Raw genomic sequence first — 13,013 nt, 5'->3', positions numbered from 1 at the left:
CTGAGCCTTACTGACCCTCATGCATTTATAATGGTATGTCTCTTTGGAGAAGGTAGCAAAAATGTTGTTATAGTGAAGTTTTCCACTGACTTTTTCAGATCCAAGTGGCTGTACTGACATCAGAAAAGCATAAAGTCCAGGAACAACTGCGAACATCTTCGGAGCAACACCAGCGTACAATGAGTGCTTGCCAGCAAAAGATTGCAACCCTGCAAGAGGAGTGCAGAGCAGCCCAGGTATTCTAGTGTAAGAAGTAATTTTAGAGACTTTAGAAAGGAGGTTTAGTGTGCTCTCTGGCTGCTTCTCTAAAGATATCTTGCAGATCTTTCACTCTTCTCTTTTTGTCTGTCAAGGATTAGGAATTACCCCCCCGTGCCTAAGGTAATCAAGTGGTAGTATAAAGGACAAGCCAGACTGTGCCTTGGTTGTCATGTGTCACTTGTGGTGGAACATCTGAACTGCACATTTAGTTTTCCAATAGGGAAAACATCGTGGTGGTAGTGGGGAGTCTACTCTGCAGGGAAAAGAGGTCTAAAGAACAAAGGAGAACAAACTCAAAAGGAATATAATTTGCTTCATATAAAACCAGTTAACACAGATACCACCTGAAGAAAAAACAAAGCTGTGAAAAATGTATTTGCAAGCACCTTTCCCTTCTTCACTGGCTGCTGAACTCTATGAGAAACTGAGGTTTTTTTGTTGTTTCTGGGATTTTTTTGTCCATATGACAATGTGTTAGATGTTCCTAGAACGTAGTGGTTTGTATTGGAGTCATAGAGTTGGACTAGGAGAACAGTAGGACTGTTAGCATTCAAACTGCCTTTCTGGAGATTACTGCAGTACTCTGTGGCTGATGTTGTGTGATAGGTGAGCAGCCTGCAGGGAAGTAACAGCTGGACACAGCCTCTCCAAGGAGGTTCTTCATTTTAATAAGGTGAACTGAAATGGACAAACTTTGTGGTTGCTGCTGCAGGAGGTTTGTCTTAGTTGTGTTGGTGCACAGGAATTACAGAATTAGAGAATCAGTTGGGTTGGAAGGGACCACAATGGATCATCTGGTCCAACCTCCCTACTCCAGCAGAGCCACCCTAGAGCACATAGCTCAGGGTTGTGTCCAGATGGTTCTGGAATATCTCCAGTGAGGGAGAATTCACAGCCTCTCCGGGCAATCTGTTCAGTGCTCAGTGACTGCACAGGGAAGCAGTTCTTCCGCATGTTCAGGTGGAACTTCCTGGGCATCAGTTTTTGCTGTTCCCTCTTGTTTTCTTGGTTTCCCCACTGAGCAGAATCTGATCATCCTCTTGGCACTTCCCATTCTTGCCCTTGAATCCATTCATGAGGTTCCTCTCCATTGTCTCTTCTGGAGACTGAACAGCCCCAACTCCCTCAGCCTTTCCCCATCACTGAGGTGTTCCAGACCCTTCAGCATCTTCCTTGCCCTCCCCTGGACCTGCTTCAGGAGCTCCATGTCCCTCTGGTCCTGAGGAGCCCAGAACTGGACACAATCCTCCAGGTGCGTAGCAGAGACACAGGATCACCTCCCTGCCCTGCTGGCAATGCTCTTCCCAATGCATCCCAGGATTCCATTGGCCTTCTTAGCCCCAAGGACACACTGTGACTCATGGACAGCCTGTTGTCCACCAGGACCCACAGGTCCTTCTCCTTGGAGCTGCTCTCCAGCAGGTCAGTACCCAACCCAGTGCTTGGGGTTTTTCCTCCCCGGGGCAGGACCTGCACTTGACTTTGGATCATGGTTTTACAAACGTATTCATCCTAACTGGGTGCTTACAGTACCTGTTCATGGTGGCTTGATCCTTGATGTTGTGCTACCAGTAAGGTTGTAGATCTTCCATAATGGATGGCTTGGAGCTATTGGGATTAGCTTTCCTCTTTAGGTGTTCTACATCTAGGAAATAGATATTATTATAAGGTTATTAACAAAAGAAAATTCAATCTAAAGGAAAAGTGGAACCAAAGGAGGTGGTAAGTTAGAAGACAGAAGTCATGGAGACGTATAAGGCTGTGCACCTTAAGGACCTAGGAATGTTCTGGCTCACATAGTCTGACAGGAAGAAAAGAGAAGGATTAATTTCAAGAAAATGCCCCCAGATGTTGCAGAGTGCAGAAAAGCTGGAGCAGTGGCTAATCAGTCAGTTCTGTGGGATTTCACTCACCAGTTCAGCTGAAGATAAACTTTGCAAAATCCTCCTCTTGAAGATGAAAGTATTTTAGCTATCTTGGGGATGACTAATGAAACCATGAGCTTGTCTTAAGATCAAGAAAGTAAACCTGCATTTATGATTTTTTAGAGGAATATTCCAACATGAGCACTTGAAGGATGGGAATAATTCTTGCTGTACACTGTACAGTCAAGGATGAAGCTACTGCTATGGTGTGAGGTAATTTTCTGTATGGCCACAGAAACTCATCTGTCAGCTGAACAGACCAAACACCTTTACAATCAAATAGAATATTTCATCTTGTGCTGTGCAAGACTGACTTAACTCCTCAGAATTATACATAACTTTAAGGCATATTAGCTTTTTGTCACCTCAGCAGTGAAGAAGGGAAACAGAATTATCCCTCTTTTCATAAGGCATATTAGCTTTTTGTCACCTCAGTAGTGAAGAAGGGAAACAGAATTAACCCTCTTTTCATTTTTTCCTTCATTTAAGGCTGTTGGTAGAACCCCTTGCTTGTGAATCTCTCAGTGGAATGCAGTTTTTGAAGTTTCAGATGTTCTTTCTTTCCTTTAATCCTGGTTATGTTGAAAATAAGTGTCTCAAGTTTCGCATTTTAGGACATTCAGTTCAAGCCTAATGAAACATGATCTGTTATGGTAATCACTGTTTCAGTTGTCCATTTCAAGGAAGAAAATGCCACAGGTGGTTTTAATATTTGTGACAATGTAAGATGCATTTTATTTTGGAGAAGTAAGGGAGGAGTAGTGAACAGCATAACATACTAAGGGTTTGTTTCTGTGTGATAGGCTGAACAAGCATCTGTGACATCTGAATTTGAGAGCTACAAGGTTCGTGTTCATAACGTTCTGAAACAGCAAAAGAGTAAATCTGCTGCTCAGACAGAATCTGAAGGAGCCAAAAAAGAAAGGTAAAACTCAAATTTTTACATGCATGCAGAAAAATAGGGATACTCAAGTTATTGAGCTTGTCTTTATTTGCTGACCAACAAGGGAGTTCCACTAATTAGCTCTTTGCTTTATTACAGAAAATAGCAGAAGCAGTTTGCTTCCCCAATTACTTGGTTTGGGGTTTTTTGGGGGTTTTTTTTTGGGGGGGGGAAGTGTGTTTGGTTTTGGTTTTTTGGGGGTTGTTTTTCTTTAAAAAAACCCTCTTCATTTGATCTGTAATCTGTCCGTGGCTCTGCCTAGCTGAACAGAAGACATATCAGTTTCTACCATGGTGGTGCTCTGTTAGTTTCTAATTCCTGGATTTCTCTTCTTAACAGTTACTTTTGTGTAGATTCCCTGTCATTACCCTTGGAAGAGAAGTAAGGTGCTAGGGAGTTTCTTATGGCTGTCCTGAGCAGAAATTAGCAGCATATTCTGTGTAGAGTTGACATGTCATTTTCTCTGACCTGAAGTCATGTAGTGAAGTGCTGTTTGAAGAAAGGAAAGAGCAGATGGTACAGTCAGCTGAGCTCACTTTGAACTTCTTCAGGAAGGAATGGTTTAGTGTAGGTAAAGTTCTGGCTGCCAATTCAGTCATCAGTTCCAGCAGATTTATGAAATGCTGTTGTCAAATCAGCTGCTGCATGAGGAGAGACTTAGAACACAAAAGGTACACTGCAAAAAATTCCCTGAAAGTCCTTTAAATATAGCCATAAGCCTGAGAAATTCAGAGTCACTTCGGGAAATGTCTCAACACAGTGCAAAAGTCCATCAGGTTCTGGAAGTTATTTTGGTAAGCTTTTGCTAGCTGCCCTTGGTGACAGACCGAGAGTTTGTGTGTCAGATGTCACAACTCACTTGACACAGATCTGAAAACAGAACCTGCAATTGCAGAGAAAAACCCAGCAGAGGGCGAGTTGTGCTTTCTTAGAGGACTTAGAGGGTTTATGGTTGGTTTGAGTTCTTTGAAATACATTCTGTTCCTTGAAGCAGGCAAACTGCAAGAGTTGCATTTCTTTGGCTCTTCTTTTGGCAGAATTTTAAGATGTTATTGTCAGTTTTTTGTGACAGAGAGTCACCTTGGAAACAAATGTGCTAAGTAATTAAGCAACAAACAGATGACAAATGGTTTCCAAAGAAATCATAGAATCGTCAAGGTTGGAGGAAACCTCTAAGATCATCGAGTCCAACTATGAACCTGTCACTGCTGGAACCACTAAACCCTAAACCAGATCCTCCAGTGTCAGATCCAGACACCTCTTCAACACCTCCAGGGATGGTGACTCCACCACCTCCCTGGGCAATATCCCAGTGCCTGAACACCACAACAGGGAAAACATTTCTCCTCACATCCAATCTGACTCTGCCCTGGCTCAGCTCAAGGCCATTCCCTCTAGTCCTCTCCCTGCAGCCATGGCAGGACACACATCCCCCACCTCTCTCCAGCCCTGGCAGGGAGTTGCAGAGAGCCAGGAGGTCACCCCTGAGCCTCTTCTCCAGGCTGAACAAACCCAATTCCCTCAGATTTTGTGAGAGAAAGTCACCTTGGAAACAATTTTGATAAGTAATCAAGCAATAAACAGATGACAAATGTGTTCCAAGGAAATGATTTACAAGGATCAGCTTCAAGGATCAATGAGATATACAGTTCATGAGATAATGGAGGTGTATATATAAATACAGAAAGCGTAAAACAAGAATGGGTGTGACTTAAGATTCTTTCCTGGTGTGTCTCTTTTTATTTGCTTCTGACTAACTGAGTTTATCTGGTTTTATGACTTTAATGTTACTTTCTAGTACTTTCCTCAAAATCAGCTCCAGCCATTTGGCTCCTTTATTTGGTCTCATTGAACTGATGTGCATTTTCTAAATGAAACAAAAGATCCCCACCACTTTTAAGAAGAATTTTTTTCTCCCATCTGAATCCCACATACTATTCTCCTTCTGTCTTGTTCCTCCAAGCCAGCTTAAAACACATAATGATAACAGTCACACTTTCTGTCACAGTGCTTGTATTCCCAGCAGCTCAGATGGGATATGGAAAACTATATCAAAACAGCACTAGAGCTTTGCTAATTGCTTCTGCTGCAGTCACATTTTCAGATTACTTTGCCCATGATGCAAAGTAATCTGATAAAGTTAATAAATAAGCAGTTTGGATCAGCTATCCAAAATGTTGTGGATAATAGTACAGGTTCAGAAATAATGTCATTAATTTTCAATGCATGTTGCTTATTTCTTCTTCTTCTTCCACGTGCAGAGAACAGTTGGAAATGGTGATAGATCAACTGAAAGCTAAGCTGCAAGATGCTCAGCACAGTTCACAGATGAATGCATCTGAACTCCAGGCACTGCAGTCAGAACATGACACCCTGCTGGAAAGGCACAATAAGATGCTGCAAGAGACTGTTGCAAAAGAGGCAGAACTCCGTGAAAAGTATGGTCTGCTGATGAATAGATACAGATATTGTACTCTGTGTGAGCTCTAAGAGCTGGGCATGTAGTGGCCTATAACTGTCCTTCTCAAAGAAAGGACATATTGTTGAGGAAGTGAAAGGAACTTTCCAAAGGATTGTTTCTGTTTCTCCTGAGCAGTCAGAGGTTTCAGCAAAGAAAATGAAATAGTAGCTGAGCAGGGAATTTCAGACTTCTGCAACCTTATAGCCTCTTAACTACAAGATTTTAAAATGAACGCTTTTTTTAAGCATGTTTACTGTTTTCAAGTCCAGTGCTCAGCAGTACATTTGTGTTGAACTGCTCAACTAAATCTTATGGATGTTTTGTATAGGTAGTTAAATGTAGGGCAAACAATTTCACAGATAAAATATCCAGTCTTGTGTGCACCAAGTGCTTTCATTACAGAAAGGATTTTAAGTTTATGCTTGCCACAGTCTTAATTTGCTGTTTCTTTCAAAATGAAAGGAATCTGTTTAATCTGTATCACATCTGGAAGAATTGCATGAGTACCTAATACCTGAGCTCCTCAAAAATGGTCTGTGCTTGTCTTTTCTTCTCTGTTTAGGGCACAGAGAAGTTTGCATGAAAGATTAGAAGTTATAGCTTGATACTAGGAACTGTTGCCTTCTTGTCATTGTCTTTGTACAGTTTTATATGTTTCTGTTAGCCATGTGATGATTCACCATAATCAACCAAATTATGTCCTGCATTTTTCTGGAAACAACCCAAACATACCAGAGTAGGTTCTTGTTATACCTAGAGAGAGAGAGAGAGAGAGAGAGAGAGAGAGAGAGAGGACTCTTTGCTACTCTGGCTCTGTTTACATCTGTCTGCTTATAAGGGCAAGTCCTACACTTAGTCTTTCCATACCTGCACTTGTTTATTTGCTTGTGACAATTTTGTCACACTTCTGGAGTATCTCCAAAGTAAGTTACTGACATCTTCTTGCTAACAGTTACACTCTAGTGCGCTGAAAGTTGAAGGTTAAGAAAATTAAACTCTGCTTCTTAGAAAACAATGTTTTTAGAAGTCCTCTTTAAGTGTTTGGTCAATAAATTTCATAGAAAATGGAGTATAGAATCATAGAACCATCAAGGTTGGAAGAGACCTCAAAGGTCATCGAGTCCAACCATTAACCTGTCACTGCTGGAACCCCTAAACCCTAAACCCAATCCTCCAGCATCAGATCCAGATGGTGGGGTTATTCCTCCCCAGGTGCAGGACCTGCAAAAGGAGGAATTTAAATGGAAAAAGAGTTGCATGATCATTCTAAGATAGTCATACACATGAAAATTGAAAAGTGCTTCAAACTCTAAAAATGTTGAAATGTCAAAATGACAATGTTTTGCTGTTTGTTTCTTACTGCTTCTGTGTACAGACTCTGCACAATACAGTCTGAGAACATGGTGATGAAGACAGAGCACTCCCAGACACTGAGTCAGCTCACGGCCCAGAATGAAGCTCTCCGGAACAATTTCAGAGATCAAGTCAGGAACCTACAAGAAGAGCACAGGAAGACAGTAGAGACACTTCAGCAGCAACTCTCCAGAGTAGAAGCTCAGCTCTTCCAACTCAAGAGTGAACCAAGCACTAGAGGTAACTTCCAGTCACAATACCAAGTTCTCCTGGGTTACATATTAGAAAGAAGTTTTTTACTCTAAGAGTGGTGAGACACTGGCCCAGGTTGCCCAGGCATGTGGTGGCTGCCCCACCCCTGGCAGTGTTCAAGGCCAGGCTGGATGAGCCTTGAGCAACCTGATCTAGTGAGGAGGTGTCCCTGCCCAGGGCAGGGGTTGGGACTAGATGATCTGTAAGGTCCATTCCAACCCCTAAATTCTATGATTCTGTTTATTGGTACACTTGCTATTGCCCCCTCTTCTAATTTATGATTTTACTGTCTTGAAGCTCAAGTGCTATTTTTGTATCTGTAAAGTTACTAATTAGGATGTAGTTGGACATTTGCCAGCAGTAACAGTTTAATAAGTTAATCTGTTATTGCTGAAGCAGAAGGATTGTGCACACAGTAGTAAACCAGAAGAATTTACACCTCCCACAGGACTGGTTGAAAGTAAAGCTAATTCTGATGTGCATTAAGAATATTTGTCACGCTTCTCATAGCTACAGCACATCTGCAGGGAGAGTTGCATGAAGGTTTCATAGTCACTGAAGTAAAAATTGCCAGCCAGCTTTGGGTTTAGAAACAGGCTCTGTTTGGAATGGCCATCTGGAAGTGAAATGCTATATCCTCTGCCAGGGGAGGTTTAGAGTGGATATTAGGAAGAGATTTTTTACAGAGAGAGTGCTCAGGCATTGGAATGTGCTGCCCAGGGAGGTGGTGGATTCACCGTCTCCAGAGGTTTTCAAGCTGAGACTGAATGTGGCACTTAGTGCCATGGTCTAGTAACCACAGTAGGGTTGCACTCAATGATCTTGGAGGTGTTTTCCAACCTGGTTGATTCTATGATTCTATGATTCTTCTTTTCTAAATGTTATATGTGATCTGGCTTTCTCTGTTTTCTTCACCTTTCCTCCCCCTACATTTTGAAGACTCTTACCTGTACCACTTTCAATCTGAGACAGTCACACCTCTCTATTTCATTCTGATGACAAACATCTTTCAGGTCCTGCTGTTCCAAATCCAGCAGCAAAGAGCTTAAGAGAACGGCGAAACGCTGACCTGCCTGTTCTGGACGTGCACAATGTAGCTAGGGAAGAGGGAGAAGGTATGGAAACAACAGACACGGAGTCTGTCTCTTCAGCCAGCACCTATGTACAATCCTTGGAACAACTTCTGAACTCATCAGAACCAAAACCTGGTAGGTGGAACTTGACTTTTAGAAGCACTTGCCTGAGAGAGTTGTGTTTCCACGCTTTGAGGTGCAAGACACGAGTCAACTTAAGTGTCACTGAGTCTACACTGTGCTGAATTTCTGCAGGAGTTTTGTCCTTGAGTAAGGACTAACAATAAAACATTGCTGCAGGTTTTAGTGATTGAAAGATGTCATATTTCTCAGTTTCTAAAGGGAAAAGACTGGATGAGCGAGTCAGTGAATACAGAACTTTTTGTCTTCTGGACTAGTCTCTGCTAGAGACAATTAAGTACTGATTTAACCCTGTTAATGAGAGGATAAAATGTCTGTTCATCTTAATGAGGCTGCTTAGCACAGAAATTTATTCGTAGCTTTTTTCCTAGGAAAATGAAAGCATGGAGAACAATGTTCTAAGAGTTCCCCCCAAACACAGAGAAATATATGGTAGCATCTAATCATGTTTTACAATTCTACTGAACGCTTTGTGGGTAACTGTTGAAAATCTCCATCTATGGGTAGAAAACAAGGGATGAATTAAAAACATGTCTCTTGATGTACTCAGACCTGATTTGCCAGTCCCCTTGTAACACACAAACAAAAATAGATCAGAACACAAGCAGGCACCAGCAGCAAGGATGTCTGTTAATTTTGCAGCCTGACGTTGCATGAATTCTGTTTATCAGAATCTACATTAATCAAGTCCTAACGTTAAGTCAGTATGAACTAGGTGCAAGTGCTTTTTCCTTCTCTTAGTTCTCTTTTGCAATTGATTGCAGAACCACCTCACTGGCAAGCAGAGGTCACCAAGGATGAACTGATTCAGAAACTAAACACAACAGCTAAAAGTGCTGATCACTTGAACGAGCTACTTCGTGAATCAGAAGCAACCAATGCAATCCTAATGGAGCAAATAAAGGTGAGCAGACATGCAGGAGATGTGGGGACAGCTCTGATTTCTGTGGTCTGTTTCTTACACCAAATGTTTTAACACCAAATACGTTTTAGAAAATCACAGTCTGTAAAATTTTGCTGCTCCAAAGCTTAATTTTTGTGGGGGCTTTTATTCCACAAAACTAATTAGTGCTTCCTATATTGACTCCAGGGTTTTTTCACCACAGTTTCTAGTTGGGTGGGATGGCAGGGGAGGGATGGGAGGAGAGGGGTATGGAGTAAAAGCTTCTACAAAAAAATCCACAAGAGTTTGGAACTTTCATGTTTAGTAAAGAGTCTCTACTGTTTTCATTTAGACAAAAGCAGTAAATCCCACGGGAAGCATTGTCTGGTTTCTCTTCCTGTAACCCCTTTTAGCAGTCTTAAGTCAAAAGAAGATACATGTACTGATATTTGGCCTTGGCTTGATTTGATTGTACCTCCCTGAGTTTTCTGAAGACACTTCTGAACTTAGCATATTGTCTAAATATGCTAAGCTTTCTTTCTAAAGTGTTTCTTAATGAATGATAATATCATCAGGTCTCTGATATATTTAACTGTTCAACTCTTACTACTCTTCATCTAATGAGCCAACAGTATGTGCTAGGAGCCCAGAAAGCCAGTGGGATCCTGGGCTGCATCTAAAGGAGTGTGGTTAGAAGGTCAAAAGAGGTGACTCTTCCCCTGTGCTCCGGTGAGACCCACCTGGAATACTGCACACAGTTCTGGTGTCCTCAGCATGAGAAGGACATGGAACTGTTGGGGCAAGTCCAGAGGAGGCCACCAAGTTGCTAAGAGAGTTGGAGCATCTCCCCTATGAGGACAGGTTGAGGGAGTTGGGGCTGTTCAGCCTGGAGAAGAGAGGTTTTGTGGAGACCTCAGAGCAACTTTTCAATATGTGAAGGGGCTCCAGGGAAGCTGCAGAGGGACTCTGTGTTAGGAGCTGCAGGGACAGGACAAGGAGCAGTGGGTTCAAACTGAAGGAGGGAAGTTCAGATTAGATATTAGAAAAATGTTTTTTACTCTAAGGGTGGTGAGACACTGTCCCAGGTTGCCCAGGGAGGCTGTGGCTGCCCCAACCCTGGCAGTGTTCACAGCCAGGGTGGATGAAGCCTTGAGCAACCTGATCTAGTGAGGAGGTATCCCTGCCCATGGCAGAGGCTTGGGACTGGATGATCTGTAAGGTCCATTCCAACCCCTAAATTCTATGATTCTATGATCACTGAAATTAACAGTTAGCACTGAATGTCTTTGTAACTACTGCACAGATTTTATCAAAAGTTAATTTTGATCAGGAATATGCTATTTCTTTACATCATCATCACAGATCCAATTTTCACTGCATTTTTGTCCAGCAGATGTTGCTATGCAGTGTTATTCTTCCTGAAGCAAGCTGTGCAATTCATTTCTCAGCTCTTCAAAAGACCTTTGTTCCATGGCTCATAATAGGAAGCAAACAATATTGCACATTTTTTTCTTTTCATCTGCAGCTTCTGAAGAGTGAAATAAGAAGGCTGGAAAGAAATCAAGAGAGAGAAAAGTCTGTGGCTAATCTAGAATACCTGAAGAATGTTCTACTGCAGTTCATCTTTCTGAAGTCAGGAAGCGAGAAGGAACGACTGCTGCCAGTAATAGACACCATGTTGCAGCTCAGCCCTGAGGAGAAGGGGAAGCTAGTTGCAATTGCCCAAGGTAGGGGATTTTCAAAACATTGTCAAAGTGGATATGTGTCAAACTGAAGTTCTCTGCTTTCTGTTTCATAGACCTTTGCTGAAAAACAAAACTTAGCAACATGATGACAGTGAGGTAACCATAAACCCATTCTGCTTTGTTGGGAACTTGCTGTTCAGTTTCCAGGAAACAGAACAGTCTCAGCTTATGACCATTCCCTCTAGTCCTCTCCTAGACAAATCAGTCCTTGCAAAGTGTTAGGTTTCTTGGATTTTACTAAATGCAAGCTCATTTAAAAAAAACATCCTCCCTACTCACCACATAGAAGTAAAAGCTCTGAATTAACAAAATCACCTTAAAAATGAAAGTGTTGAAGTACTGCATTCCATGACAGGCTTTGCATTTGGAAAGATTAGTTGCAAATCTTGTTGGGTGGTGAGACACTGGCACAGGTTGCCCAGGGAGGCTGTGGCTATCCCAACCCTGGCAGTGTTCAAGGCCAGGCTGGATGAACCTTTGAGCAGTCTGTGAGGAGGTGTCCCTGCCCAGGGCAGGGGGTTGGGACTAGATGATCTCTAAGATCCATTCCGACCCTTAAATTCTATGATCCTAAAGCAAGTCCAGGGTGTTTTGGTGTTGTTCTGGCCCTCTAGTAAAGACTGATTGGATTTTTCTGGAAAAAGATGATAAACAGCCTTTTTGAGACACCCTTAAGTACCCAAAGGAATGTGAACTTGGTGATAACATCCACAAACATGAATTGGATGGTTGGACTTGATGATCTTAAAGGTCTCTTCCAACCCTGATGATTCTATGATAACATATCTCTGGCAGCCCAAGAATGACTTTTCAAGGATTTGAGGACAGCGTAAGGATAAATGCAGGGAGGGTAGGGCAAAGGTCATGCAACCAAGTGATGCAGTGTTTAACATAATAAACTTACAGGATGTTTTTCTTCCTCCTTCAGGTGAGGAAGAGAGTTCCTCACGGCCCTCTGGGTGGGCTTCATACCTCCACAGCTGGTCAGGACTTCGATAGAACAGTGGAAACACTGACTCTTGAAACACATTCCACAGCTGCAAAGAAGAGAAGTCTTACTGCAGAAGAACAATCTGTTGGTGTTGTGGCATTGAACCCACAGGTTTTTAATTCTGTGTGTCATTTTCAGTTATTTAGGCTCTTCTAAGAAGTCCTCAGTAGCTTTGAAAGATGGTCCTGTATCATGCTCTGGCAGCAGTGAACTGATTTTCTCATCAGTGTTAAAGCTGATGATAACAGTGAGAAGTGACCTGTGAGTTGCAAATTGCCTCAAAACAGAGTTTGAAAAAACCTGTGATGGCTCTTTTGATATCTATTTAAAAGCTGATAGAGTAACTGGAATAACTAGACTTTAGATCTAAAGCATTTTCAAGTGTTTACAGTTGCTTTCACATCTTGTTGTCAGCTAATCTATAGAATTAGTGTTATCCTCTGCACATTGAAGAAGTTTAAAATGGAGTTATTTCCTTCTGATGATGCTTACAAAATGTAAGATAATTAAGAAACAGAAAGGGCATTTTCTGCTTTGACTTGACTAAAGTTTTAGTCTGTTAAAACAATTCCTTTTTTTGCAAAAGCTGCATTGAAAACATGAAGGCAACGGTTCACATAATGTAGAGGGGGCAGAAATCTGTATGAAACACAATGCTTGGCACATCTGGGCATGGAACTGGAGTAGAGATTAATGGCATCTCTGGAAGCCTTAGGGTAGTACTCCAATACTCAGAGGTCCTAAGTGAGCTGAAGCTTTGGGAGAAAGGCCTTAAGCTATGGCTTTTTAACCTGAGGTTAGGAGTTTGTGGAAAAGACCAGGAAGAAATGTTCCATTACTGTAGTAATTTCTCCACTTAGCTGAAAAGACTACTCATACTGACTTAGTCAAGTTGAAGACAGTAAAGAAATCATACTGACTTAGTCAAGTTGAAGACACTCTGAATCTGAGCCCATAGGTCACACTCCTAACATTAACTTCTGAA

General features: G+C 41.9%; 1 protein-coding gene across 1 annotated transcript; it reads left to right on the top strand.

The window, feature by feature from the left end:
* Positions 1 to 98: 98 nt before the first annotated feature.
* On the top strand, positions 99 to 12,036 carry LOC103800799 (GRIP and coiled-coil domain-containing protein 2-like; the record flags this gene model as incomplete). The annotated part of the gene is made up of 8 exons (XM_009073184.1): positions 99 to 236; positions 2,990 to 3,111; positions 5,391 to 5,567; positions 6,966 to 7,183; positions 8,209 to 8,407; positions 9,151 to 9,313; positions 10,818 to 11,019; positions 11,966 to 12,036. Coding segments are annotated over 8 exons (1,290 nt in total), but the record flags the coding sequence as incomplete, so codon positions are not given.
* Between the last annotated feature and the right edge of the window lie 977 nt (positions 12,037 to 13,013).

The sequence above is a fragment of the Acanthisitta chloris genome, unplaced genomic scaffold (genome assembly GCF_000695815.1).
Source record: "Acanthisitta chloris isolate BGI_N310 unplaced genomic scaffold, ASM69581v1 scaffold17864, whole genome shotgun sequence".
In the NCBI taxonomy this organism is placed as follows: Eukaryota; Metazoa; Chordata; class Aves; order Passeriformes; family Acanthisittidae; genus Acanthisitta; species Acanthisitta chloris.
The sequence above is the reverse complement of the archived record's forward strand: the minus strand, read 5'-3'. Positions and strand labels throughout refer to the sequence as shown.